Genomic DNA, 27,937 nt, shown 5'->3' with positions numbered 1-27,937 from the left:
CACAGAGCGGTTATGGTTTTGCCTTATCTACCGTGGTTTGTAGGCACGGCCTGGTCAGACTGGGTGTGGGGCTTTTTGGGAACTGACTTTTGCCCCCCAATTATTGGGGGATATAGAGCAAGCCTCATTATTGGTGGCTTTGTACGAGAATGGTGAGAGATTACACCGCAAATCACCAGGCCACCTTATTGATGGAGTGTGCCTGACTATACATACAGTAATAGGGGTGGGGTGGTATTGGGAGAGAATCCAGCGCATCTTGCTTCAAAACTATGTGCATGTAAAAAGTGAGAGCGTTTGCCCATATGCAAGAGGCGACTGCATGCGGCTGTGTGTCTGATTCTCTATTAGTCACCATCTTCATTCACGCACACTTATACCTCCGGTTTGGTCAAAAAGAGGAAAACATGCACATGCATTCACACTGCGTCAGGCCTATTGTCAGGAAGAGGAATCATGATAGATGGGAAATCAGTATTATATTTGTCATCATGAGAATGTCAACATGGTCATGGGTGTAGCCAGACCTTTGGGGGCCCCATAGCAACATTTTGAAGGGGCCCCTGTCCCAGTGCTTCTAGAGCCACGTTTCTGCAGCTGTTAATTTTATGGACCATAGTTCATGTTATGTCACATTGTAGGGCTGCCAGTACACATTACGCCACACAGTACTCCAAATTCACATTATGGCATATAGTGTTCCCAGTTCATATTGTGCCACATTATAGTGCCCCACTTTATATTATATAACATTATAATGCCCTCCAGTTCATTGTATACGCATTACACGGAGCAGGTCCAGGGGTGTAAGTAGATATATTGTAGGCCCAAGGCAAAAGCTTGTAAAGGCCCATATGTACCACCCAATGGTGAAAAATGTATATAACACCTGCAACTGTGACAGGGAAGATGGCCGCTCTCTGCTCTGGGCCCCATAGCAGCTGCACTCCATGCACCTATGGTAGCTACACCCTTGTGTCTCTGCAAATATTATATCTGCCACACCTGCACTGCCTGCACCTATGGTAGCTACGCCCTTGTATATAACACATGTAACTGTGACAGGGAAGGGGGCCCCGCTCACCTCTGGGCCCCATAGCAGCTGCACTCCCTGCAACTATGGTAGCTACGCTCTTGAACATGGTTGCAGTGTCTACATGTCCACACAGATGAATTGTCCACATGATTGAAATGTAACAGATGGTGGACCAGTGGTGACTTACCTGGTACAATGGGTCCGGCGGCTCCAGCGATATCTTCTGGGTCTGGCAGTTAGCTGATGAGGACTTCCGGCAGATCCGGCGGTGCTTCCTGCAATGAGAATTGCTAACCCTCCCCCTAGTGACTAATCGTAACTGTTTCCTCCCGTAGTGTAACTCTGGTGATGTTGGCATTATGAATGTCTGCATTGTGAAAATGTCAACACTTACTGAATCTTCCATATTTTTCCATCAATCATCTTGAAAGTTCTCCTGACCAATGCAATAGTGAATAGGGTTAATCAGAATATATTACATGCGGGTCTAGTGAACTGTGCCATATTAAGTTCTAAGTGAAATGTTTTACACACCAACATTGTGATACAAAGCCTCACACTGTCATCCTCTGCTCCTTCATGACGTATCCAGCTTCTAACATCGCCGACCAATCTCTGGCCTGCGGGTAACTGGATTTTTCAGACGTTAGGGCCCCGGATTGAAATTGCATATTCAACACTCTGTAATATAAAACGGGAATAAAGTCAATTGATTCTTCATACCCTGAGGGGGCGCCGATGTCAATTTATAGATTCAATAAGCTCCTCGTGCGCATTGGTTATTTTGCTAATTTCTCGCTCTGCCCTGTGGGGGTTCCTGATTACCTGTCAAGAAATATTTTTGTTCTATTTATGCCATAAATTAAAAACAGAGTTTGCATGATTAGTAACGGTAAATGCAGAAGGTAATGTAAATGTGGATGAAATGAAGTAGGGATTTTGTGTCATGTCTCATAAATATCCGTGGGTGATCGCTAAATCCAGTATACTGCCTGCCTCTGAACCGCGTGCTCCCCCTCAGTCCTCCCTTTGCCCACCAACATATGCAGGTGTTTTCTAGATGCATCGTGTACCCGCTGTCCCCACACCTAGCAGATTGTAAGCTCCCCGGGGCAGGGCCACCCATGCCTTCTTTGTGTTTTATTTGTTTCCCAGAGGCTTGTCTATACCCGCCTTCAGTGTACAGCTCTATAATATGCTTGAACTTTCTAAATAAAGGAATAATTATGTACGGGTGTGGTGTGCTAGGTCCGCATTCATCATAGTGACATTCATACATGCATTAATCTGCATGGTAGAATGTTGACAAACTGTCCCTGGTTGCCCTGTGGTCATTTACCTGGTCCCAGCTGCAGTAGCGTCTCCAGCTTGGGGCTTCTGGGTTCCAGGATAAGCAATTTCCATGGGTGGGGGGTGGGCAGGCATCCGATCCGGTGAGTATGATCCCCCTAACCCTAATCCGCTCTCTAGTGCCTAATCCTAAACTTCCCATAGTGACTTTCCCTAACCCCCAATTTCTCTCTCCCCCCCCCCCCACCCTTATTCCCACTGAGAAGTTCTGTATTCCACATTTGCTATGTTGACATTGTGGGCATGTTGGCATTCTGAGGATATAAGCGTGTTTTCTGTCGATATTTCCACCATGTCTATATTGTGGGTGTCTACCTTATGATTGCATCGCTAATATACAAGGTGGATAGGATCACGTTATCTCAGCTGTGATTTCTCTTACACCAAAGTATCAGAACGGGTCCCGTGGGCCGATTGTAACCTGGCATGCACTGGAAGTTGGTGACAGTTTCAGATATCATTAGGCGCCAAAATGTGCGCTAAACGTACGGACGCTCTGCATAATCTTCCCGCTTTTATCATTCTCCGCTGTCACTTGGCTGGTGCCGGTGATTTGTTTATAGAATTAATTTTATTAATGTATTCCTGTGCGTCATTCAAATAACCCGCATGACAGATCTCTCCCAGCACCTGCGAGCATCTGATTTTAATTAGACCCGATTCCTACTTACAAATCGCTGGGCGCCGCCACTATGAGAATGGTGTTTCCCATCCCTCAATTTATTTTTAAAACTCTGCGCCGTGTTCAATTATTTAATTTGCTTAGAACCTTTTTTTTTTTCCCGGCCAATCTAACATCAAAGTTTCTTTCCAGCACTTGTTATCAGTGGTTGATTATTTGTTGTTTTTTTGTTTTGTATTGTTTCACTTTTTAAATAAAGAGATTTGATTTTCTTGTACACTTTTTAAAAGGCTGTATGTTTAAGCCCAGGAACTGATCCATTGCCTCTGATTGGAGGAAGGTGCTTTACGGTATTTAACCAATGAGTGTCCAGGCCCGCATGGACATGCAGTTATGATCTGTGCGGCCTGATGAACAAGGTGTGTAATCTCTGTACAAGGCGAGGGAATGGCTTTATTCCCTGTGTGCTGTCTTCTTTAGGAAAGGATTTGTACTAATAGCACCGCTTCAAATCCCCTAGGAAGGGATTTTGCTGAATGAAAGGGCTGTATTTTGTTCCTGTATAAAGGTCTTTGTAGAGAGCGCACTTGGGGGGGGGGGGGGATTTGCATACTAACAAAGGAGACTTTAGCAGGAAAAGCTGCAATTGCCCTCCTACAAGATGTAACCGCTTCCTCGGTCAGATCGGCAGGCCCCAATTCTCATGGTCTTTTATGCAAACATCTGTAGGTATTGCCTGTTACCATTATGCATAGGCAGCCCCTGGCGCTAATAACACGTCCCCTCTAGGCTGTAATTAGTGTATGAATACACGTGCCTGCAGGAGCACTTTATGGAATATTAGTCACGGTATAATTGTGCAAACGGAATGATAGCTCGGTGTCTGGAATAAATTCATTGCCGACCTGTATAAATGATCTGAATAATGGATATCCTCTATTACATAAGTCATGGTGATCGGCCATAACATTGAAACCACCTGCCTAATATTGTGTAGGTCTGCCTTGGGCTGCCCATCGAGGCGTTGGCTTTACCCCATATGGTGTCCTCTGGTTTGTGGCACCAAGACGTTGGCAGCAGATCCTTTCAGTCCTGTAAGTTGACTTAGACGCTTTTTTCAGTACCTTCCACAGATGCTGAATTAAATTGAGAGTCAACACCTTGAACTGTCATGTTCCTCAAACCATTCTTTAAGATGTTGCAGTGTGGCAGGGCGCATTACCCGCTGCACAAGGCCACTGCCTTCAGGGAATTCCATTGCCACGAAAGGGTGTACTTGGTGTGGAGTAATGGATGGTACAGATTGCTACAGTCGTACCAAACAGCCGCTCTAGGTGCGTCTGAATCTGTACATGAAGTGCTACCATGCAGTAGCTGTGGATTTTTTCCACGACCAGTTCCTTTGTGCTTTGTATACAGTGTCGCATATGAAATGAATCAGTGCAGTCTCCTGGTGGATCCTAGTCACATCACATTGCCAAGAACATCACACTACCTTCTTCCCATAGTGAATCCTTCTCTTCCCCAGGTAAACCACATGCACGCACCTGGCTGTCCACACGTACTGTAACAGAGAATGTCATTCATCAGACCAGGCCACCTTCTTCCATTGCTCCACGGTCCAGTTCTGATGCTCACATGCTCTGTGTAGGCTCTATCAGCAGTGGCAGGGGTCAGCATGGGCCCTCTGAGCCATACGCAGCAATCTGTGATGCATTGTGTGTTGTGACACATATCTGTTTGAGACCCCCATTAACAGATGGGCTAGCCTTCACTCCCTACACGCCTCAGTGAGTCTTGGGGTGCCCATGACCTTCTTGCTGGTTCAGTGGTTGTCCTTCCGTGGACCATAACCACTGCGTACCAGGAACACCTCAAAAGATCTGCTGTTTTGGAGCCGCTCTGACCCATTCATCTAGCCATCACAATTTAGTCCCTGTCAAAGTCGCTCAGATCCTGACGCCCATTTTTCCTGCTTCCATCACATCCGTTTCAAGATCGGAGTGTTTACTTGGCGCCTCATATATCTTACTATCACACCCCTTGGTACGCGCCATTCTAACAAGTTATTCTGTGTTACTCACTTCACCTTTCAGTGGTTTTAACATTATAGCTGATAACCGTATAGAAAATGGTGTTTACATTATTTATATTTCTCTAACGTCCTAGTGGATGCTGGGGACTCCGTAAGGACCATGGGGATAGACTGGCTCCGCAGGAGACATGGGCACTTTAAGAAAGGAATTTAGGTTCTGGTGTGCACTGGCTCCTCCCTCTATGCCCCTCCTCCAGACCTCAGTTTGATACTGTGCCCAGACGAGCTGGGTGCTTTTCAGTGAGCTCTCCTGAGTTTGCTGAGAGAAAGTATTTTGTTAGGTTTTTTATTTTCAGGGAGCTCTGCTGGCAACAGACTCCCTGCATAGTGGGACTGACGGGAGAGAAGCAGCCCTACTCTCTGAAGCTAGGTCCTGCTTCTTAGGCTACTGGACACCATTAGCTCCAGAGGGATTGGTACGCAGGATCTCACCCTCGCCGTCCGGTCCCGGAGCCGCGCCGCCGTCCCCCTCGCAGAGCCGGAAGACAGAAGCCGGGTGAGTACGAGAAGCAAAGAAGACTTCACAGGCGGCAGAAGACTCCGTGTTCTTCACTGAGGTAACGCACAGCACTTCAGCTGTGCGCCATTGCTCCACACACCTACACATACTCCGGTCACTGTAAGGGTTCAGGGCGCGGGAGGGGGGCGCCCTGGGCAGCATTTGAGACCTCTTTTGGCAAAGTTAAGCATATATACAGCTGGGCACTGTATATATGTATGAGCCCCCGCCAAAAAATTGCATATTTAAGCGGGACAGAAGCCCGCCGCCGAGGGGGCGGGGCTTCTTCCTCAGCACTCACCAGCGCCATTTTTTCTCCACAGCTCCGCTGAGAGGAAGCTCCCCAGGCTCTCCCCTGCAGATACACGGTAGAAGAGGGTAAAAAGAGAGGGGGGCACATAATTAGGCGCAAAAAGCAATATAAACAGCAGCTAATGGGTTAATATTAAGTTACTGTGTTATTCCTGGGTTTATAGCGCTGGGGTGTGTGCTGGCATACTCTCTCTCTGTCTCTCCAAAGGGCCTTGTGGGGGAACTGTCTTCAGAGAGGGCATTCCCTGTGTGTGGTGTGTCGGTACGCTTGTGTCGACATGTCTGATGAGGAAGGCTATGTGGAAGCAGAGCGGGAGCAAATGAATGTGGTGTCTCCGCAGACGGCGCCGACACCTGATTGGATGGATATGTGGAAGGTTTTAAATGATAATGTTAATTCCTTGCATAAAAAGTTAGAAAAAGCTGAAGCCTCGGGACAGTCAGGGTCCCAACCCGTGCCTGATCCTATGTCGCAGAGGCCGTTAGGGTCTCAGAAGCGCCCACTATCCCAAACTGTTGACACAGATACCGACATGGATTCTGACTCCAGTGTCGATTACGATGATGCAAAGTTACAGCCAAAATTGGCTAAATCCATCCGTTATATGATTATAGCAATTAAGGATGTGTTGCACATCACAGAGGAAATCCCAATCCCTGACAAGAGGGTGCATATGTATGGGGAAAAGAAGCCGGAGGTAACCTTTCCCCCCTCACATGAGCTAAATGAGTTATGTGAAAAGGCTTGGGAATCTCCAGATAAAAAACTGCAGATTTCCAAAAGGATTCTTATGGCGTATACTTTCCCGCCAACGGACAGGTTACGCTGGGAATCCTCCCCTAGGGTGACAAAGCTTTAACACGCTTATCCAAGAAGGTAGCCCTGCCGTCACAGGATACGGCTACCCTCAAAGATGCTGCGGATCGCAAACAGGAGGTTACCCTGAAGTCCATTTATACACATTCAGGTACCTTACTGAGGCCGGCAATCGCGTCGGCCTGGGTGTGTAGTGCTGTAGCAGCATGGACGGATACCTTATCTGAGGAAATTGGTACCTTAGACAAGGATACTGTATTGTTGACCCTGGGGCATATTAAAGACACTGTACTATATATGAGAGATGCTCAAAGAGACATTAGTCTACTGGGTTCTAGAATAAATGCTATGTCGATTTCTGCCAGAAGGGTCCTGTGGACTCGGCAATGGACAGGTGATGCCAACTTAAGAAGGCATATGGAGGTTTTACCTTACAAGGGTGAGGAATTGTTTGGGGAGGGTCTCTCGGACCTGGTCTCCACAGCTACAGCTGGAAAGTCAAATTTTTTGCCTTTTATTCCCTCACAGCCTAAGAGAGCACCGTATTATCAAATGCAGTCCTTTCGATCACAAAGAAACAAGAAAGTCCGAGGTGCGTCCTTTCTTGCCAGAGGCAGGGGCAGAGGTAAGAAGCTGCACAACACAGCTAGTTCCCAGGAACGGAAGTCCTCCCTGGCCTCTACAAAATCCACCGCATGACGCTGGGGCTTCACAGGCGGAGCTAGGCCCGGTGGGGGCACGTCTTCGAAATTTCAGCCACAAGTGGGTTCACTCCCAGGTGGATCCCTGGGCGATAGAAATTGTGTCTCAGGGATACAAGCTGGAATTCGAAGAGATGCCCCCTCACTGATACCTCAAATCGGCCCTACCAGCTTCCCCCCACGAGAGGGAAATAGTGTTAACTGCAATTCACAAATTGTATCTTCAACAGGTGGTGGTCAAGGTTCCCCTCCTTCAACAGGGAAGGGGTTATTATTCGACCATGTTTGTAGTCCCGAAACCGGACGGTTCGGTCAGACCCATATTGAATTTAAAATCCCTGAACATATACCTGAAAAGGTTCAAGTTCAAGATGGAATCGCTGAGAGCGGTCATCGCAAGCCTGGAAGGGGGGGATTTTATGGTGTCTCTGAACATAAAGGATGCATGCCTTCATGTCTCCATTTATCCACCTCATCAGGCGTACCTCAAATTTGTTGTACAGGATTGTCATTACCAATTTCAGACGTTGCCGTTTGGTCTCTCAGCGGCACCGAGAATATTTACCAAGGTAATGGCGAAAATGATGGTACTCCTGCGGAAGCAAGGGGTCACCATTATCCCGTACTTGGACGATCTCCTCATAAAAGCGAGATCAAGAGAGCAGTTGCTGAACAACGTTGCACTTTCTCTGGAAGTGTTACGGCAACACGGCTGGATTCTGAATATTCCAAAGTCGCAGTTGGTTCCTACGACTCGTCTGCCTTTCCTGGGCATGATTCTAGACACAGACCAGAAAAGGATTTATCTCCCGATAGAGAGAGCTCAGGAACTCATGACACTGGTCAGGAACCTATTAAAACCAAAACAGGTGTCAGTGCATCACTGCACTCGAGTCCTGGGAAAGATGGTGGCATCATACGAGGCCATTCCCTTCGGCAGGTTCCATGCGAGGACCTTTCAATGGGTCTTACTGGACAAGTGGTCCGGATCACATCTTCAGATGCATCAGTTAATCACCCTATCCCCCAGGGCCAGGGTGTCACTCCTGTGGTGGCTGCAGAGCGCTCACCTTCTCGAGGGCCGCAGATTCTGCATTCAGGACTGGGTCCTGGTGACCACGGACGCAAGCCTCCGAGGTTGGGGAGCAGTCACACAGGGAAGAAATTTCCAAGGTCTGTGGTCAAGTCAAGAGACTTGCCTTCACATCAACATCCTGGAACTAAGGGCCATATACAACGCCCTACGTCAAGCGGAGACCCTGCTTCGCGACCAACCGGTTCTGATTCAGTCATACAACATCACCGTAGTGGCTCATGTAAACCGACAAGGCGGCACAAGGAGCAGGGTGGCGATGGCGGAAGCCACCAGGATTCTTCGCTGGGCGGAGAATCACGTAAGCGCACTGTCAGCAGTGTTCATCCCGGGAGTGGACAACTGGGAAGCAGACTTCCTCAGCAGACACGATCTCCACCCGGGAGAGTGGGGACTTCATCAGGAAGTCTTCGCACATATTACAAGTCGGTGGGAACTGCCACAGGTGGACATGATGGCATCCCGCCTCAACAAAAAGCTACAGAGGTATTGCACCAGGTCAAGAGACCCTCAGGCGATAGCTGTGGACGCCCTGGTCACACCGTGGGTGTTCCTGTCGGTCTATGTATTTCCTCCTCTTCCTCTCATACCCAAGGTGCTGAGAATCATAAGAAAAAGAGGAGCGAGAACAATCCTCATTGTTCCAGATTGGCCACGAAGGACTTGGTATCCAGATCTGCAAGAAATGCTCACAGAGGACCCGTGGCCTCTTCCTCTAAGACAGGACTTGTTGCAACAGGGGCCCTGTCTGTTCCAAGACTTACCGCGGCTGCGTTTGACGGCATGGCGGTTGAACGCCGGATCCTAGCAGAGAAAGGCATTCCGGATGAGGTCATTCCTACGCTGATAAAGGCTAGGAAGGACGTGACAGCTCAACATTATCACCGTATATGGCGAAAATATGTTGCTTGGTGTGAGGCCAGGAATGCTCCTATGGAGGAATTCCAGCTGGGCCGTTTCCTACACTTCCTACAGTCCGGAGGGAATTTGGGCCTAAAATTAGGTTCCATTAAGGTCCAGATTTCGGCCCTATCCATTTTCTTTCAAAAGGAGTTGGCTTCTCTACCTGAAGTTCAGACGTTTGTAAAGGGAGTGCTGCATATTCAGCCTCCTTTTGTGCCTCCAGTGGCACCTTGGGATCTTAACGTGGTGTTAAGTTTCCTGAAATCCCACTGGTTTGAACCACTTAAAACGGTGGAGTGCAAATATCTCACGTGGAAGGTGGTCATGCTATTAGCCTTGGCTTCGGCTAGGAGTGTGTCAGAGTTGGCGGCTTTGTCGCATAAAAGCCCCTATCTGGTTTTCCATGTGGATAGAGCAGAATTGCGGACCCGTCCACAATTTCTGCCGAAAGTGGTTTCATCTTTTCATATAAACCAACCTATTGTGGTGCCTGTGGCTACTACTGACTTGGAGGATTCCGAGTTGCTTGATGTGGTCAGGGCTTTGAAGGTTTATGTAGCCAGAATGGCTAAGGTCAGGAAAACAGAGTCGTTGTTTATCCTGTATGCATCCAACAAGCTTGGTGCTCCTGCTTCAAAGCAAACTATTGCTCGCTGGATCTGTAACACGATTCAGCAGGCTCATTCTGCGGCTGGATTGCCGCTGCCAAAATCAGTTAAGGCCCATTCCACTAGGAAGGTGGGCTCTTCTTGGGCGGCTGCCCGAGGGGTCTCGGCATTACAACTTTGCCGAGCGGCTACTTGGTCAGGTTCAAACACTTTTGCAAAGTTCTACAAGTTTGATACCCTGGCTGAGGAGGACCTCTTGTTTGCTCAATCGGTGCTGCAGAGTCATCCGCACTCTCCCGCCCGTTTGGGAGCTTTGGTATAATCCCCATGGTCCTTATGGAGTCCCCAGCATCCACTAGGACGTTAGAGAAAATAAGATTTTACTTACCGGTAAATCTATTTCTCGTAGTCCGTAGTGGATGCTGGGCGCCCGTCCCAAGTGCGGACTTCTTCTGCAATGCTTGTATAAAGTTATTGCTTCAATAAGGGTTATGTTATGGTTGCATCAGGGTTTGACCTGATGCTCTGTCGTTTGTCATGCTGTTAACTGGTTGTTTTCACATGTTATACGGTGTGGCTGGTATGAATCTTGCCCTGGATTACCAAAATCCTTGTACTGTTAGCTCTTCTGGGCACAGTTTCTCTAACTGAGGTCTGGAGGAGGGGCATAGAGGGAGGAGCCAGTGCACACTAGAACCTAAATTCTTTCTTAAAGTGCCCATGTCTCCTGTGGAGCCCGTCTATCTCCATGGTCCTTACGGAGTCCCCAGCATCCACTATGGACTACGAGAAATAGATTTACCGGTAAGTAAAATCTTATTTTTCCTGAACTTGTCATTAGTGTAATCTGTGTTTCTCCTGTATGAATGATGATTTAGCCATAGTCACATAGTTAGTCAAGGGTTTTACAAGTAAACTTGTCAGTGTTTTTCTGCTTTTAAATGGCTACAGCATTAAGACCATTTGACGCTTGTTATAAATGCGCCATTAATTGAGGTCATGTGCTTAGGCGGGGTAACTGTAGCAGCATATGAAGAATGATGCATGGAAATAGAGCTTTGTGTCCAGGTAGGAGGGGGTCATGGATTGGTCCCATAGAATAAATGTGCTGTATAGCATTCTGTAACTAATGCCGTCCTGTGCAACGCATCAGTGTCACTTCAGATATGTCCCTTGCCCAGTTTTTCAGCTCTGTCTCATTGCAGCTTCGCAGACCGTGTCCCCATCATCGGTTCTTAGCTCTGTTATGAATGATTTATATGTGGAATTTGCATGTATCATAAAACTTTACACCCTAATGCAGTAGGAGGTTCTTTATAGCCCTTCAGCTAATTGCAATGAACTTAGAAGCAGAAATTCACAGCGTCTGAGAGATGACATGAAACCACATCCACCGTCCGGTAACATTTTCCTTAGTCTTCCTGCTTCGGCGCGGCTGTCCCGTCTCTGCTCTTAATAAATCCCAGATGTTTAAACCTAAGGCAAATAGGAGCCTTTTACTAAACAGATTCATATTAATCGTTTAGGGGGAAATGTATCAAGCCTTGGAGAGAGATAAACGGCAGGATGTAATGGAGTCCGAGATCGCCGGAGGTGCGGGATACCGGCTGATCTCAGACGTTTATTTAAAGGAGCAATCACTTACAAGGCATGGCTGTGCCTTGTAAGGAATTGCCCCTTTAAAAAAACATCCAACATCGGCCGGCATCCCGCACCTCCACCAATTTTGGACTCCATTACATCCTGCCAAATATACCACCAAGATGAATGAAGCAGTGAAAAACAGTGCAGAAGTTGCCCATGGCAACCAATCAGCTTTGAGGTAACCTTTATAAAGCGCGTTCTATAAAATTATAGAACGCAGCCGATTTCCACTGGTCCACTTCTCCACTCTTGTCACTGCTTCGCACATTTGACAGAAGCTGATTGGTTGGTACTTTATCTCCGATCAAGGCTTAGTAAATAGGCCCCTTGGAAAGAGATAAAGTAGACGGAGATAAAGGGGCAGATGTATTAAGCCTGGAGAAGGGATAAAGCAGTGATAAGTGGAAAGTGATAACGCACCAGCCAATCAGCTCCTAACTGTAAATTAACATATTGGAGCTGATTGACTGGTGCGTTATCACCTTGCACTCATCGCTGCTTTATCACTTCTCACATTTATCACATCTGCCCCAAAGTACCAGCCAACCAGCTCCTGACTGTTATGTTTTTTAAATCCAGCCTGTGACATGGTATTTAGGAGCTGATTGGCTGGTACTTTATCTCCATCCACTTTATCCACCCATGGCTTAGTAAATAGACACCCATACATCTGCCCCCGAAGCAGCTTAAAAGGCTTTATACTGAGTCGCAATGCGGATGTTCATAGATTTGAGCCGTTTCTTTGCTACGGCGAGTATGGCAGAAAATCTTAAACCCTCGTACAGCGCAAGCGTCACACAGTGTCAGAGGCACAAGGGACATAGGGTATCAGAACTGTGTGCAGTGACTGGGAGGTGGTTATTTGGGCACAAGGAGATGATCTGTCTTATTAGCAAGTAATGGGAGCTCTGTGGCAAGTCATTGAATTGGAATTCAGACGCTCACATTGAAGGAGGGTCTGCACCTAGCATGAGGCTGGTGGAGGCTTCAACGGTGCGATCGATGGCACACCAAGCAACATTTTAGCGTCTAAAGAAGCTGAAAGTGGGTATATCAGTCCTTGCACGCTCAGACGCACGGCATTGGAAGGGCTATTTGCTAGCATTAGCGTCAAGTCACAGGCGCAACTACGGCAAAAGACGCTAAAGCGGTTGTAGCCACGTACAATTCAGAATGTATTACCTAGAACGTCTTCTCACACACGGCTTTATCTTCCCCGTCTGTAGAGTCACAGCTACTCCACACAGAAAACATTTTATCAGCACTGACCTGTTGGGTTCACAAATATAGGTCAGTTTCTCTTTCTGTTCGGGTTTCTGACACTTTGATGCATGATCTTATGGAAATTTCCCTCTATGAATTGTTCTGCTCGTGCTCGCGTGCAGCGGCCGGGGGAACATGAAGGATGTTACCTGACAGTTTGGGACCAAAAGTATCTCAGCTATTTAGATAGCCGGAGAGTGGTGATGCAGTAGCTCTGTGAAATAGGACCGGCTCCCATGTGTAATTCCAGAGTCACCCACAGCCCCCAGAAAACGCTCACATTCATTTACAAATATGGCTACGTCATTTTCTATGGAGCTTCTTTGCTGTCAGGATGGCCTGCGACTTTCTAATCATGGGAAATGTGCCCTCTGTAGATAGAAAGGGTCGCAGCCTGGCAGCATTTGCGTAACATAATCCCAAGTAAATGGTACACTTACACCAATGTGTACAGTCAGTGGCATGGCAGTAGGATATAATACGCCTGCTGGCAGGAATATAACATGCAAATGTACTTAATGTACGCATCGTACACATGTGTATACTCCTCTCAGTCCCGGTGTGTTCATTTCATTGTATGTTGTCCATCAGCAGATGCAGCTCTACATTGTTTACTGGACATCAGGTGATGCGGCTCTGCATTGTATGTTGTGCGTCAGGCATGTGGCTCTGCTTTCTACGCTGGCCACCAGGCAGTGTGGCACTGCATTGTATGCTGGACATCAGGTGATGTGGCTCTGCATTGTATGCTGGACATTAAGTGATGCAGATCTGCTTTCTATGCTGGCCATCAGGTGTTGTGGCTCTGCATTGTATGCTGCCTATCAGGCGATGCGACTCAACTTTCTATGCTGGCCATCAGGTGATGCAGTTCTGCTTTCTATGCTGGCCATTAGGTGAGGTCCCGACAGCCGGCATTCTGACTGCATCCCATCAGGGTCCAGTATGATAAGCCGACGCTCGGAATCCCGGCGGTCATAATACAGACACCAGGATCCCGATGTTGAAAAGGCCTACGGGTGAGCAGGTGTTGTTCTCCTCCCTACCCTACACCCTAACCCTTCATTCCCTCAGCCTATCCCTAACCCCCCCTTACCCCTAACTATGGCCCGGAGGTGCCTAAACATAAGTCTTCCTCTCCGCTGCCAAAACGTAACCCTCCCTCAGCCTGACCCTGACCGATCTCCACACCCCCCTGCAGCCTAACCCTCCCCCTGCAGCTTAAACCTAACCCGGCAGCTATACTTACGGTTGGAATTCCGGCGTCGGTCTCCTGGCCCTTTCAGAGTTCCTGTGTCCGGATTCCGGCGTCAGTATTTCTATGCTGGCCATCAGGCAATGCGACTCTGCTTTCTATGTGGTTCTGCATTGTATGCTAGACATAAGACGATGTGGCTCTGCATTGTATGCTGGCTCTGCATTGAAATGTCTGTCCCAGGTTGGTTCTTGCCACACCAAATGGTAAAGTTGCTTAGAAACATGCAAATCAGGACCTATATGTTCTTGCACACATACTATAGATGCGAGTGTATTAAAGACCCCATTCAGCTATTTTTGCAATTGAAGCTGAATAAGGCCATTGGTTCTTCTACTGAGCATTATATCGAACATAGAATAACCGGACCCGTAACCTCAGGCTGCGCCTCTCTCTTGTATTGTTTAGGAATATCGGCACACCTCTGTCCTGCCGGTGATACGCAGTATTGCGTTTCTTACACCTCATCACAGAGTTACTATAAGACTTCTCCTGTGTGTTATCTGGTTTTATGTCCCTTAGTCGTTTTTTTAGAAGGTCAAGTTTAATGTCTCACATTGTTGAGTTTATTTTATTATTTAAACCAGAGTTCTTAACCTTTTGGCTGTAATGAAAAGGAATGCATTAAACCTGAAGTGTGAGTCATTAGGAGGACTCGCATTAAATTCACAGGAAAAGGTGAAGAATATCTCATAATGGTTGTCTAATATAGTTTTAGTGTTCTGGGGGATTCGTTCAGCATTTTGTTGTAAGAAGGAAAATATTAAAACAATCTGCAAACTGTGGCAGGTGACTTAGATGAGGAGGCAGGTACAGGTGACTTACAGTAGATGAGGAGGCAGGTACAGGTGACTTAGGTGAGGAGGCAGGTACAGGTGACTTAGGTGAGGAGGCAGGTACATGTGACTTAGGTGAGGAGGCAGGTACAGGTGACTTAGGTGAGGAGGCAGGTACAGGTGAATTAGGTGAGGAGGCAGGTACAGGTGACTTAAGTGAGGAGGCAGGTACAGGTGACTTAGGTGAGGAGGCAGGTACAGGTGATTTAGGTGAGGAGGCGGGTACAGGTGACTTAGGTGAGGAGGCGGGTACTTAGGTGAGGAGGCAGGTACGGGTGACTTAGGTGAGGAGGCAGGTACAGGTGACTTAGATGAGGAGGCAGGTAAGGGTGACTTAAGTAAGGAGGCAGGTACAGGTGACCTAGGTGAAGAGGCAGGTACAGGTGACCTAGGTGAGGAGGCAGGTACAGGTGACTTAGGTGAGGAGGCAGGTACAGGTGACTTAGGTGAGGAGGCAGGTACAGGTGACTTAGGTGAGGAGGTAGGTACAGGTGACTTAGATGAGGAGGCAGGTACAGGTGACTTAGATGAGGAGGCAGGTACAGGTGACTTAGGTGAGGAGGCAGGTACGGGTGACTTAGGTGAGGAGGCAGGTACAGGTGACTTAGGTGAGGAGGCAGGTACGGGTGACTTAGGTGAGGAGGCAGGTACGGGTGACTTAGGTGAAGGAGGCAGGTACAGGTGACTTAGGAGAGGAGGATCAGGGGTCAGCACACGTACTATACTTGCTTTGGTGTATTCTGGCAGTTACCGCAGTCACTTCCAACAAACCTCATGCTGTACCACAACGTAATCTTTATTTCTTAGTCATTACAATGTGTTCACACGTACCTCTATTTGCACTTCCCTCTGCCTGGGGCGCTGTCATCTGTAGCCTATGTACCTCTACGTCACATAACTTCTCTGTAGCTAGCTGTATGCATCACCCCACAGCACATTGGGAGAGATATCGCCATGGGGGTACATAATCAAGGCAGGCCGTTGTAATAATACCAGTACACATGGGCATAGCTCATCCCATTACGTGGTCGTCAAGCTATGGTCTGTCCCACCATACGCTTTATATAATAGTGACATCTGAGTATGGGGCCCACAAGTCACGACGAACCTGTGATGGTATTTCCCAGGACTACAGCTCCTAGTATGGCATTCTGCCCCTACATCATAAACCTCTGTAATGGGCTAACTGGTAAGATTAAGCCTTAACCCCCTTCCTAGTGCCCTCTCCTATGATACCTTATCGGGGAGTTACAAAGCTGTATCCCTTAATAATCTACATAACTGGCCTCCAGTACAGCCATAGCGAATGGTTATAGAAGTCTGAAACCAGATCTTATGGTAGGTTTTAAAAAGTCTTTTTAACACACATTAAAAACTGAGAAATAGGTCTGACAGAGGAAGTCAACCCATCTGTCTGTTCTCTCTCCTTCATCTCGCTGGGATTCCTGACCAGCATTGCTTGTAGTTCAGTTATCCGCAGCTCCGTCTTACAGCTCTCGGTCAGTCTTATCCCTGGATGCTAAGCAGCACTTGTCACCATCCCTGGTAATTAGAACCCAGGCGCGGCCCTCTTCTACCTCTCACATGTCTGACCTTCCTATTTTGGTACAGTTTCAGTCTAGAGCAGCCCACGGCATATCCTGCCACACACGTCACTGTCAGGGCATGCTGGGAAATGTAGTTCCTCCGGCGCTCAAGAAACACAGGTTTCCTATGTAACTAGAAGTGACTCCTCCCTCTGTCCCCTTGTGTTTTGATACAGGGTGTGAGACTGTATTAAGCACTGCTCACTATATCCATAAAGCTTATCCGGACTCAATTGCTCAGTGCAAGTTTCCATCTTTCCCAGGTCACTGAGTTTGCACAAAACTTACACCTGGATTATTAATTTCTTTCAATTCGCCTGTCTGTCATTTTATGTCATTCTAAGCATTCCTGGCCGTACACTAGGTGTGCAGAATAATATGTTCATGAAATCATCTGCATTACCGATTCTATTACTGTCATTTGTTCAGATCTTCCTCTGGATGGGTTGTGGTATATAGAGAACAGGTTTATTCTGTATATTTGTTTTCATAAACACAATGAAGCTTAGGCCTTGAACGAGGCATCACCTATAGGTAAAACAGGAACTCTGTTTAATCAACGTAACAAAGTCACTGTTAGTTTTTTTTTTTTTATACCTATAAGAGGGATAGAATGTAATCCTCTGTGTGTTCCAATAAAGCAGATTGGTAGTATTGGCGAGCACAGCGGTTCCATAAGTCAGTAGAGTCTCTCCCTGTTAAGCAGCATCCCAGTGATCTATATGTTAGTGACCGACAGACTTGTGGAGATTTAATTTATTACAACATGTATTTTTTTTTTCTCTGCCTACAGATTTTCAGAAGAAACAGCCAGACGATGACTCCACCCCCAGCACAAGCAACAGCCAATCAGATCTATTCCCCAGCGAGATAAACAGCGACAACGGAAATACCTCTATACCCTCGCAGAGCCGTAGTCCCAGCCAGCAGCTATTGACAGACCTGAATGTAGCCTCCCCCAGTGATGACGAATGTAAGATTACACTTCCACTAGTGCTCAGTGACGGCATTATCCAGTATATAGAAAGTCTATATAACCCTGATGCTACAGCTCTCACCGTGCTGGGACATGTAGTTCTACAGCAGCTCAAGTCGCAGGTTACCTACATTTTGCTAACAGAGTTAAGTTTCGAGAGAGAATGACACACAACAACAACAAAAAACACTATAGCCATTTCAACAATGTCAACCTTACATCAGTGTCAACACTGTTAATATTGACATAACGGACGTGTTCCTTACACAGTCGGGCACTCACCTATATATCCTTTCTAGCCAATCTTGGTTTGTGTATTCCTGCATAGTTCGCTTATCAACGGTACTGACCAAGAGGCTACATTCACAATTGTGACATACATTACGTCAATATGAGTGTCCGCATGGTTGTAATGTTTATATTGAACAGCGTTGACACTGATGTAATGTTGACAGTGTAGTATTTTTGTGTGTTATTCTATCCCAAACCTTAACTGTAACCCTAATGGATAACATTTACTTATGTCCACGTTCTATCAGTGTTTGTAAATTTGCAGGTGTTACGTGATTGATAACGACATCGTGAGTATCTAATTTGTAAACGGAGGCACAAGCGTGTACACACTACAGCCTGGCCTGTATGTGGTGTCATTATACTGTAGCAGGGAGATGCGTTCGGGAGATCTCCGAGCGTTAAGATAGGAATAAGCCATGCAGAGGGAAGAGGCATCCGGAGTCCTTCCTTTACAATAAAATGAGAGCACTGGTTAGACTTCTGAGCATTCAAGTACGTGACTGTCCTTCTCTTATTATTCCTAGGAAGTACAGCTTAGCAGCTTGTATGGCTCTGCTCACTGGGGGTCATTCCGAACCCGTTCGCACGCTGCGGTCCATCGCTGTGGTGTGAACGAGTCGGAAATGCGCATGCGCAACGCCTGCAATGCGCACGCGCATCGTTGCGGTCAGTGACCAGAAGAAAGTGATCGCTAGCACGATCGCAAGAAGATTGACAGCGGGGAGGCGTTCCAGGGCGGATACTCACCGTTTTCAAGGCGTGGAGATCCGAACACAGGCGTGTCCAGGCGTTTGGAGGGCGGTTGTCTGACGTCCATTCCGGGACCTTCATCGCTGGATCCGTCGCACATGGTAAGTAGGTCTGACCCTGGTCTTGTTCTGCACAAAACTTTTTTAGCATAGCAGGGCTGCACAAGAGATCGCAGCCCTGATATGCAGAAATACACTCCCCCCCCCCCATAGGCGGCGTCTAGTTGATCGCACAAGCAGCAAAAAGTTGCTACGAGCGATCAACTCGGGATGACCCCCACCGCACATATCATTCTCCTGCAATATAAGTACCTTACTTGGCAAATTAACACATGATATAGCCTTTAAGACTATATATGTGTAAAATCCCCTGCCATAACTGTATAAAAAAAGCGGGAGAAGCCCGGCGGAAAAGGGGCGGGGCTATCTCCCTCAGCACACTGGCGCCATTTTCCCTCACAGCTCCGCTGGAAGGATCGCTCCCCAGGCTCTCCCCTGCAGTTCCAGACTACATAGGGTAAAAAAGAGAGGGGGGGCACTAAATTTAGGCGCAATCTGTGATATATAAGCAGCTATAAGGGGTAAAATCACTGTGTAGTGTGTATCCCTGTTTTATATAACGCTCTGGTGTGTGCTGGCATACTCTCTCTCTGTCTCCCCAAAGGGCTTTGTGGGGTCCTGTCCTCAGTCAGAGCATTCCCTGTGTGTGTGCTGTGTGTCGGTACGGCTGTGTTGACATGTTTGATGAGGAGGCTTATGTGGAGGCGGAGCAGGTGCCGATAAATGTGATGTCACCTCCTGCGGGGTCGACACCTGAGTGGATGGATATGTGGAAGGAATTACGCGACAGTGTCAACTCCTTACATAAAAGGTTTGACGACATATCAGATGTGGGACAGCCGGCTTCTCAGCCCGTGCCTGCCCAGACGTCTCAAAAGCCATCAGGGGCTCTAAAATGCCCGCTACCTCAGATGGCAGACAGATGTCGACACAGATACTGACTCCAGTGTCGACGATGATGAGACTAGTGTACATTCCAATAGAGCCACACGTTACATGATTACGGCAATGAAAAATGTGTTGCACATTTCTGATATTACCCCAGGTACCACAAAAAAGGGTATTATGTTTGGGAAGAAAAAACTACCAGTGGTTTTTCCCCCTTCTGATGAATTAAATGAAGTGTGTGAAGAAGCGTGGGCTTCCCCCGATAAGAAACTAGTAATTTCTAAAAAGTTACTAATGGCGTACCCTTTCCCGCCAGAGGATAGGTCACGTTGGGAGACATCCCCTAAGGTAGATAAAGCGCTCACACGCCTGTCAAAGAAGGTGGCACTACCGTCTCCGGACACGGCCGCCCTAAAGGAGCCTGCTGATAGGAAGCAGGAGGCTATCCTGAAGTCTGTTTATACACACTCAGGTATTATACTGAGAGCTGCGTGGTCAGATTCCCTGTCAGAAAATATTGATACCTTAGACAGGGACACTATATTGCTAACCATAGAGCATATTAAAGACGCAGTCTTATACATGAGAGATGCACAGAGGGATATTTGCCGGCTGGCATCTAAAATAAGTGCAATGTCCATTTCTGCCAGGAGGGGTTTATGGACTCGGCAGTGGACAGGGGATGCAGGTTCTAAAAGGCACATGGAAGTTTTGCCTTACAAGGGTGAGGAGTTGTTTGGGGATGGTCTCTCGGACCTCGTTTCCACTGCGACAGCTGGGAAGTCAGCATTTTTACCCCATGTTCCCTCACAGCCAAAGAAAGCACCGTATTATCAGGTACAGTCCTTTCGGCCCCAGAAAGGCAAGCGGGTTAAAGGCGCGTCCTTTCTGCCCAGAGGCAGAGGTAGAGGAAAAAGCTGCAGCATACAGCCAGTTCCCAGGAACAAAAGCCCTCCCCCGCTTCCTCTAAGTCCACCGTATGACGCTGGGGCTCCACAGGCGGAGCCAGGTACGGTGGGGGCCCGTCTCAAGAACTTCAGCGACCAGTGGGCTCGCTCACGGGTGGATCCCTGGATTCTACAAGTAGTATCTCAGGGGTACAAGCTGGAATTCGAGACGTCTCCCCCTCGCCGTTTCCTCAAATCTGCCTTGCCATCAGCTCCCCCTGACAGGGAGGCAGTGCTGGAGGCAATTCACAAGCTGTATTCGCAGCAGGTGATAGTCAAGGTACCCCTCCTTCAACAAGGAAGGGGTTACTATTCCACAATGTTTGTGGTACCGAAACCGGACGATTCGGTGAGACCCATTTTAAATTTGAAATCCTTGAACACCTATATAAAAAGGTTCAAGTTCAAGATGGAATCGCTCAGGGCGGTTATTTCAAGCCTGGAGGAAGGGGATTACATGGTATCACTGGACATCAAGGATGCTTACCTACATGTTCCCATTTACCTTCCTCACCAGGAGTACCTCAGATTTGTGGTACAGGACTGTCATTACCAATTCCAGACGTTGCCGTTTGGTCTGTCCACGGCACCGAGGGTATTTACCAAGGTAATGGCCGAAATGATGATACTCCTTCGACAAAAGGGAGTTTTAATTATCCCATACTTGGACGATCTCCTTATAAAGGCGAGGTCCAGGGAGCAGTTGTTGATCGGGGTAGCACTATCTCGGGAGGTGCTACAACAGCACGGTTGGATTCTGAATATTCCAAAGTCACAGCTGGTTCCTACGACACGTCTACTGTTTCTGGGGATGGTTCTGGACACAGACCAGAAAAGGGTGTTTCTCCCAGAGGAGAAAGCCAAGGAGTTGTCGTCTCTAGTCAGAGATCTCCTGAAACCAAAACAGGTCTCGGTGCATCACTGCACGCGAGTCCTGGGAAAAATGGTAGCTTCCTACGAAGCAATTCCATTCGGCAGGTTCCATGTAAGAATCTTTCAGTGGGATCTGTTGGACAAGTGGTCCGGATCCCATCTTCAGATGCATCGGCTGATAACCCTGTCTCCAAGGACCAGGGTGTCTCTGCTGTGGTGGCTGCAGAGTGCTCATCTTCTAGAGGGCCGCAGATTCGGCATACAGGACTGGGTCCTGGTGACCACGGATGCCAGCCTTCGAGGCTGGGGGGCAGTCACACAGGGAAGAAACTTCCAAGGGCTATGGTCAAGCCAGGAGATTTCCCTACACATAAATATTCTGGAACTAAGGGCCATCTACAATGCCCTAAGTCAGGCAAGACCCCTGCTTCAAAACCAGCCGATACTGATCCAGTCAGACAACATCACGGTGGTCGCCCATGTAAACCGACAGGGCGGCACGAGAAGCAGGACGGCGATGGCAGAAGCCACAAGGATTCTCCGATGGGCGGAAAATCACGTGTTAGCACTGTCAGCAGTCATTCCGAGAGTGGACAACTAGGAAGCAGACTTCCTCAGCAGGCACGACCTCCACCCGGGAGAGTGGGGACTTCATCCAGAAGTCTTTCAGCTGATTGTAAATTGCTGGGAACGGCCACAGGTGGACATGATGGCGTCCCGCCTCAACAAAAAGCTAGAAAGATATTGCGCCAGGTCGAGAGACCCTCAGGCAATAGCTGTGGACGCTCTAGTGACACCGTGGGTGTACCAGTCGGTTTATGTGTTCCCTCCTCTTACTCTCATACCCAAGGTACTGAGGATAATAAGACGAAGAGGAGTAAGAACTATACTCATTGTTCCGGATTGTCCAAGAAGAGCTTGGTACCCAGAACTTCAAGAGGTGATCTCAGAGGACCCATGGCCTCTGCCGCTCAGACAGGACCTGCTGCAGCAGGGGCCCTGTCTGTTCCAAGACTTACCGCGGCTGCGTTTGACGGCATGGCGGTTGAACGCCGGATCCTGAAGGAAAAGGGCATTCCGGAGGAAGTCATCCCTACGCTGATTAAAGCTAGGAAAGAAGTGACCGCAAACCATTATCACCGCATATGGCGAACATATGTTGCGTGGTGTGAGGCCAGGAAGGCCCCAACGGAGGAATTTCAGCTGGGCCGTTTTCTGCACTTCCTATAGTCGGGTGACTATGGGCCTAAAATTGGGTTCCATTAAGGTCCAGATTTCGGCTCTATCGATTTTCTTCCAGAAAGAACTGGCTTCACTACCTGAAGTTCAGACATTTGTTAAGGGAGTGCTGCATATTCAGCCCCCTTTTGTGCCCCCAGTGGCACCTTGGGATCTCAACGTGGTGTTGAATTTCCTAAAGTCACATTGGTTTGAACCACTTAAAACCGTGGATTTAAAATATCTCACGTGGAAAGTGGTCATGCTGTTGGCCTTGGCTTCGGCCAGGCGTGTGTCAGAATTGGCGGCTTTATCATGTAAAAGCCCTTATCTGATATTCCATATGGATAGGGCGGAATTGAGGACTCGTCCCCAATTTCTCCCAAAGGTGGTTTCAGCTTTTCATTTGAACCAGCCAATTGTGGTGCCTGTGGCTACTCGTGACTTGGAGGATTCCAGGTTGCTGGACGTAGTCCGGGCCCTAAAAATCTATGTTTCCAGGACAGTTGGAGTCAGAAAGACTGACTCGCTATTTATCCTGCATGCACCCAACAAGTTGGGTGCGCCTGCTTCAAAGCAGACTATTGCTCGGTGGATCTGTAGCACGATTCAACTTGCACATTCTGCGGCTGGACTGCCGCATCCTAAATCTGTAAAAGCCCATTCCCCGAGGAAGGTGGGCTCTTCTTGGGCGGCTGCCCGAGGGTTCTCGGCTTTACAACTTTGCCGAGCAGCTACTTGGTCGGGGTCAAACACATTTGCTAAATTCTACAAGTTTGATACCCTGGCTGAGGAGGACCTAGAGTTCGCTCATTCGGTGCTGCAGAGTCATCCGCACTCTCCCGCCCGTTTGGGAGCTTTGGTATAATCCCCATGGTCCTTACGGAGTACCCAGCATCCACTTAGGACGTTAGAGAAAATAAGATTTTACTCACCGGTAAGTCTATTTCTCGTAGTCCGTAGTGGATGCTGGGCGCCCGTCCCAAGTGCGGATTGTCTGCAATACTTGTATATAGTTATTGGTTAACTAAAGGGTTATTGTTGAGCCATCTGTTGAGAGGCTCAGTTATATTTCATACTGTTAACTGGGTATAGTATCACGAGTTATACGGTGTGATTGGTGTGGCTGGTATGAGTCTTACCCGGGATTCCAAATCCTTTCCTTATTGTGTCAGCTCTTCCGGGCACAGTATCCTAACTGAGGTCTGAAGGAGGGGCATAGAGGGAGGAGCCAGTGCACACCAGGTAGTCCTAAAGCTTTCTTTAGTTGTGCCCAGTCTCCTGCGGAGCCGCTATTCCCCATGGTCCTTACGGAGTTCCCAGCATCCACTACGGACTACGAGAAATAGATTTACCGGTGAGTAAAATCTTATTTTCATCTCCTGCCAGCAGAGTAACGTTTACAATACACACAGTAGATGTACGTTGTCCTGTGTGCGGAGATGCAACCTTCTGCGGGTTTCTCCCCGGATCTGAGGGACCAGCATTGCCTTCCAGAGAATGTTATGTGGCAGATGGATAATGAGTCGCACACAAACCAGTTCAGCCTGCAGAATAGCAAGGGCGTTTAAATTGCTTGTTCCACTCTTTCCACCACTGCCTTGCAGAGCAGTGATTGCTTGTTCCACTCTTTCCTCCATGGCCTTGCAGAGCAGTGATAGTTTGTTCTGTTCTCTCAAAGCCTTGCAGAGCAGTGATTGCTTGTTCCACTCTTTCCTCCAGTGCCTTGCAGAGCAGTGATTGCTTGTTCCGCTCTTTCCCCCAGTGCCTTGCAGAGCAGTGATTGCTTGTTCTGCTCTTTCCCCCAGTGCCTTGCAGAGCAGTGATAGTTTGTTCTGCTCTCTCAAAGCCTTGCAGAGCAGTGATTTCTTGTTCCACTCTTTCCTCCAGTGCCCTGCAGAGCAGTGATTGCTTGTTCCGCTCTTTCCCCCAGTGCCTTGCAGAGCATTGATTGCTTGTTCCGCTCTTTCCCCCAGTGCCTTGCAGAGCAGTGATTGCTTTTTCCGCTATTTCCCCCAGTGCCTTCCAGAGCAGTGATTGCTTGTTCTGCTCTTTCCCAGAGTGCCTTGCAGAGCAGTGATTGCTTGTTCCGCTCTTTCCCCCAGTGCCTTGCAGAGCAGTAGTTGCTTGTTCCTCATTCTCTTTACCAAAACCTTGCAGAGCAGTGATTGCTTGTTCCACTCTTTCCCCCAGTGCCTTGCAGAGAAGTGATTGCTTGTTGCGCTCTTTCCCCCAGTGCCTTGCAGAGCAGTGATTGCTTGTTCCGCTCTTTTCCCCAGTGCCTTGCAGAGCAGTGATTGCTTGTTCCGCTCTTTTCCCCAGTGCCTTGCAGAGCGGTGGTTGCTTGCTCCTCATTCTCTTTACCAAAACCTTGCAGAGCAGTGATTGCTTGTTCCACTCGTTCCCCCAGTGCCTTGCAGAGCAGTGATTGCTTGTTCCACTCTTTCCTCCAGTGCCTTGCAGAGCAGTTATTGCTTGTTCTGCTCTTTTCCCCAGTGCCTTACAGAGCAGTGGTTGCTTGTTCCACTCTTTTTCATCCAGTGCCTTGCAGAGCAGTGATTGCTTGTTCTGCTCTTTCCCCCAGTGCCTTGCAGAGCAGTGATAGTTTGTTCTGCTCTCTCAAAGCCTTGCAGAGCAGTGATTGCTTGTTCCACTCTTTCCTCCTGTGCCTTGCAGAGCAGTGATTGCTTGTTCCGCTCTTTCCCACAGTGCCTTGCAGAGCAGTGATTGCTTGTTCCACTCTTTCCCCCAGTGCCTTGCAGAGCAGTGATTGCTTGTTCCACTCTTTCCTCCAGTGCCTTGCAGAGCAGTGATTGCTGGTTCCACTCTTTCCTCCATTGCCTTGCAGAGCAGTGATTGCTTGTTCTGCTCTTTTCCCCAGTGCCTTGCAGAGCAGTGGTTGCTTGTTCCACTCTTTTTCACCCAGTGCCTTGCAGAGCAGTGATTGCTTGTTCTGCTCTTTCCCCCAGTGCCTTGCAGAGCAGTGATAGTTTGTTATGCTCTCTCAAAGCCTTGCAGAGCAGTGATTGCTTGTTCCACTCTTTCCTCCAGTGCCTTGCAGAGCAGTGATTGCTTGTTCCGCTCTTTCCCACAGTGCCTTGCAGAGCAGTGATTGCTTGTTCCACTCTTTCCCCCAGTGCCTTGCAGAGCAGTGATTGCTTGTTCCACTCTTTCCTCCAGTGCCTTGCAGAGCAGTGATTGCTTGTTCCGCTCTTTCCCAGAGTGCCTTGCAGAGCAGTGATTGCTTGTTCCGCTCTTTCCACCAGTGCCTTGCAGAGCAGTGATGGTTTGTTCGGCTCCCCACCCCAAAGCCTTGCAGAGCAATTGATCACTTGTTCCTCATTCTCTTTACCAAAACCTTGCAGAGCAGTGATTGTTGTTCCACTTATAGTCTTTCCCAGAGCCTTGTTTTTTCTGTTCTCTGGCTCTACCAGAGACTTGCAGAGCAACGATTTCTTCTTCCACGCTCTCTTCTCTCTCCCAGAGCCTTTCGGAGCAATGATCGCTTGTTCCTCGTTGAATTTACCATAACCTTGCAGAGCAGTGATTGCTTCATGCATTCACTTTGAATTTGAAAGTCAGTCTGCTATATTAGTGTAGAACACAAGATAATTCCCAGTAGAGTGTATTTTATTATTTGGTAATCAGGGGACCGCAAAACAGATTTTGAGGTCCTGACACATGTTTGCACTCCTGTTTTAGGCAACGCTAATAGCTGGTACCAAAGACGTCCAAAACATTCAGACTAGGCCGAAGCTATAGCGGCAGCACCTGCAACTTCACTGTATAGGATCCTTTATTCCAACACTAATATAATAATAATAATAATATAACAATAGACCATTCCACGTCCCTCTTGTATTAATCAGAGAGCCAGGATTACACCAGTGTGTGAGGTTGGGACAGGTGATGGGGTATCTGACCATATCTTCTAGGGTCTTGTACCACTGATATTCAGCACAGTTCTCTTGCGTTGCGCCATAAATGTTATCCCAAATTATGTAAAACTTATACCTAATGTGTTTAGCTTTATAAGTCGGAAATTCAATTACAGTATTACGAAGATGAGCAAAATCATACTTGGATTTTATTGTTACATTATAAAGTCCTGAGCTTTCCGGTGCTCATAGCAAAAGTAAACTGAACAGGATTGGTGTAAATCCGAGTTTAGGTGAAAGCCGTTTTCTAACATTTTATTAATAATTACTAACCTGTTTTATTTATGATTTTACTTTTCCACTATCCAGGGGAAATTTACCATTATTAATACCCCGTGTAGCGGAATCTGCCTTTGCCGTTAAGTATTTGTTCTGTGCTGAATAAAACGGTTCCCCGTGACAGTTGGTCCCAGCCATGAGCTGGTTTTATCAGAGGAGCGTGTTACGATCTAGTTTCCTTATCGCGCGGTTTATGTCTGTCTCCAGCGTTTTACAAGCACACCTTAATATAACGTCTCCGTTCCCCGCAGCTCTTGCAGTTTCTTGGAGCGTACATACTGCATTATAGCTGTAACAGAATTTGCGGTCTCCTGTCTGTTATTTGTATCTCCAGTTTATGATGGGAAATGGCCCCAAACAATGTGTAACATAAAGCACAAAACTCCAGAATGCATCTTTTACCTCCCACAATGCAATGTGTTTAAGGTTTCACGCCATAATTAATATTGTTGCATTCCGCGTATTCACTGCACAGTGTTTCTCCATACCCAATCGCAGCCTTACAGAAAATATATCTCATTCTATTACTGAGATGTTTGTATATAGGGAGTAATTCAGACCTGTTTGCTAGCAGGCGATTTTTGCACTGCTGCGATCAGATAGTCGCCGCCCACAGGGGAGTGTATTTTAGCTGTGCAAGTGTGAGAACGCATGTGCAGCCGAGCTGTACAAACTGATCTTGTGCAGTCTCTGCGCAGCCCAGGACTTATTCAGCCGCTGCGATCACATCAGCCTGTCCGGAACCGGAAATGACGTCAGGAACTCTCCATGCAAATGCTTGAATACGCCTGCGTTTTTCCAGACACTCCCAGAAAATTGTCAGTTGCCACCCACAAATGCCCTCTTCCTGTCAATCTCCTTGCGAACGCCCATGCAAATGGATCCTTGGCACAAACCCATCGCTAAACGGCGATCCGCTTTGTACCCGTGCGACGCACCTGCGCATTGCGGTGCATGCGCAGTTTGGACCTGATCGCTCGCTGTGTGAAAACACAGCAGCGATGACGTCTGAATTACCTCCATGGTGCGGTGCAGTGCAGGTCTATTTCTATAAGTGAACGCTGATTTTATTTTTTATTTTATTTTCTTAATGAC

The 27,937-nt window shown here is 47.8% G+C and overlaps 1 protein-coding gene across 1 annotated transcript in view; it reads left to right on the top strand.

Annotated features, from left to right (window-relative positions):
• The window catches only part of ZFAND3 (zinc finger AN1-type containing 3), a 363,579-nt gene that overhangs the window by 198,611 nt on the left and 137,031 nt on the right, over nucleotides 1-27,937 (top strand). The window contains exon 3 of the mRNA XM_063918865.1: nucleotides 17,414-17,593. Within this exon, the coding sequence (XP_063774935.1) occupies nucleotides 17,414-17,593 (180 nt within the window). The remainder of the gene's footprint in view (nucleotides 1-17,413; nucleotides 17,594-27,937) is intronic.

This window comes from Pseudophryne corroboree, chromosome 4, assembly GCF_028390025.1.
Source record: "Pseudophryne corroboree isolate aPseCor3 chromosome 4, aPseCor3.hap2, whole genome shotgun sequence".
NCBI classification, from domain to species: domain Eukaryota; kingdom Metazoa; phylum Chordata; class Amphibia; order Anura; family Myobatrachidae; genus Pseudophryne; species Pseudophryne corroboree.
Note: the sequence above shows the minus strand (reverse complement) of the source record. Positions and strands in the feature narration are given on the sequence as shown.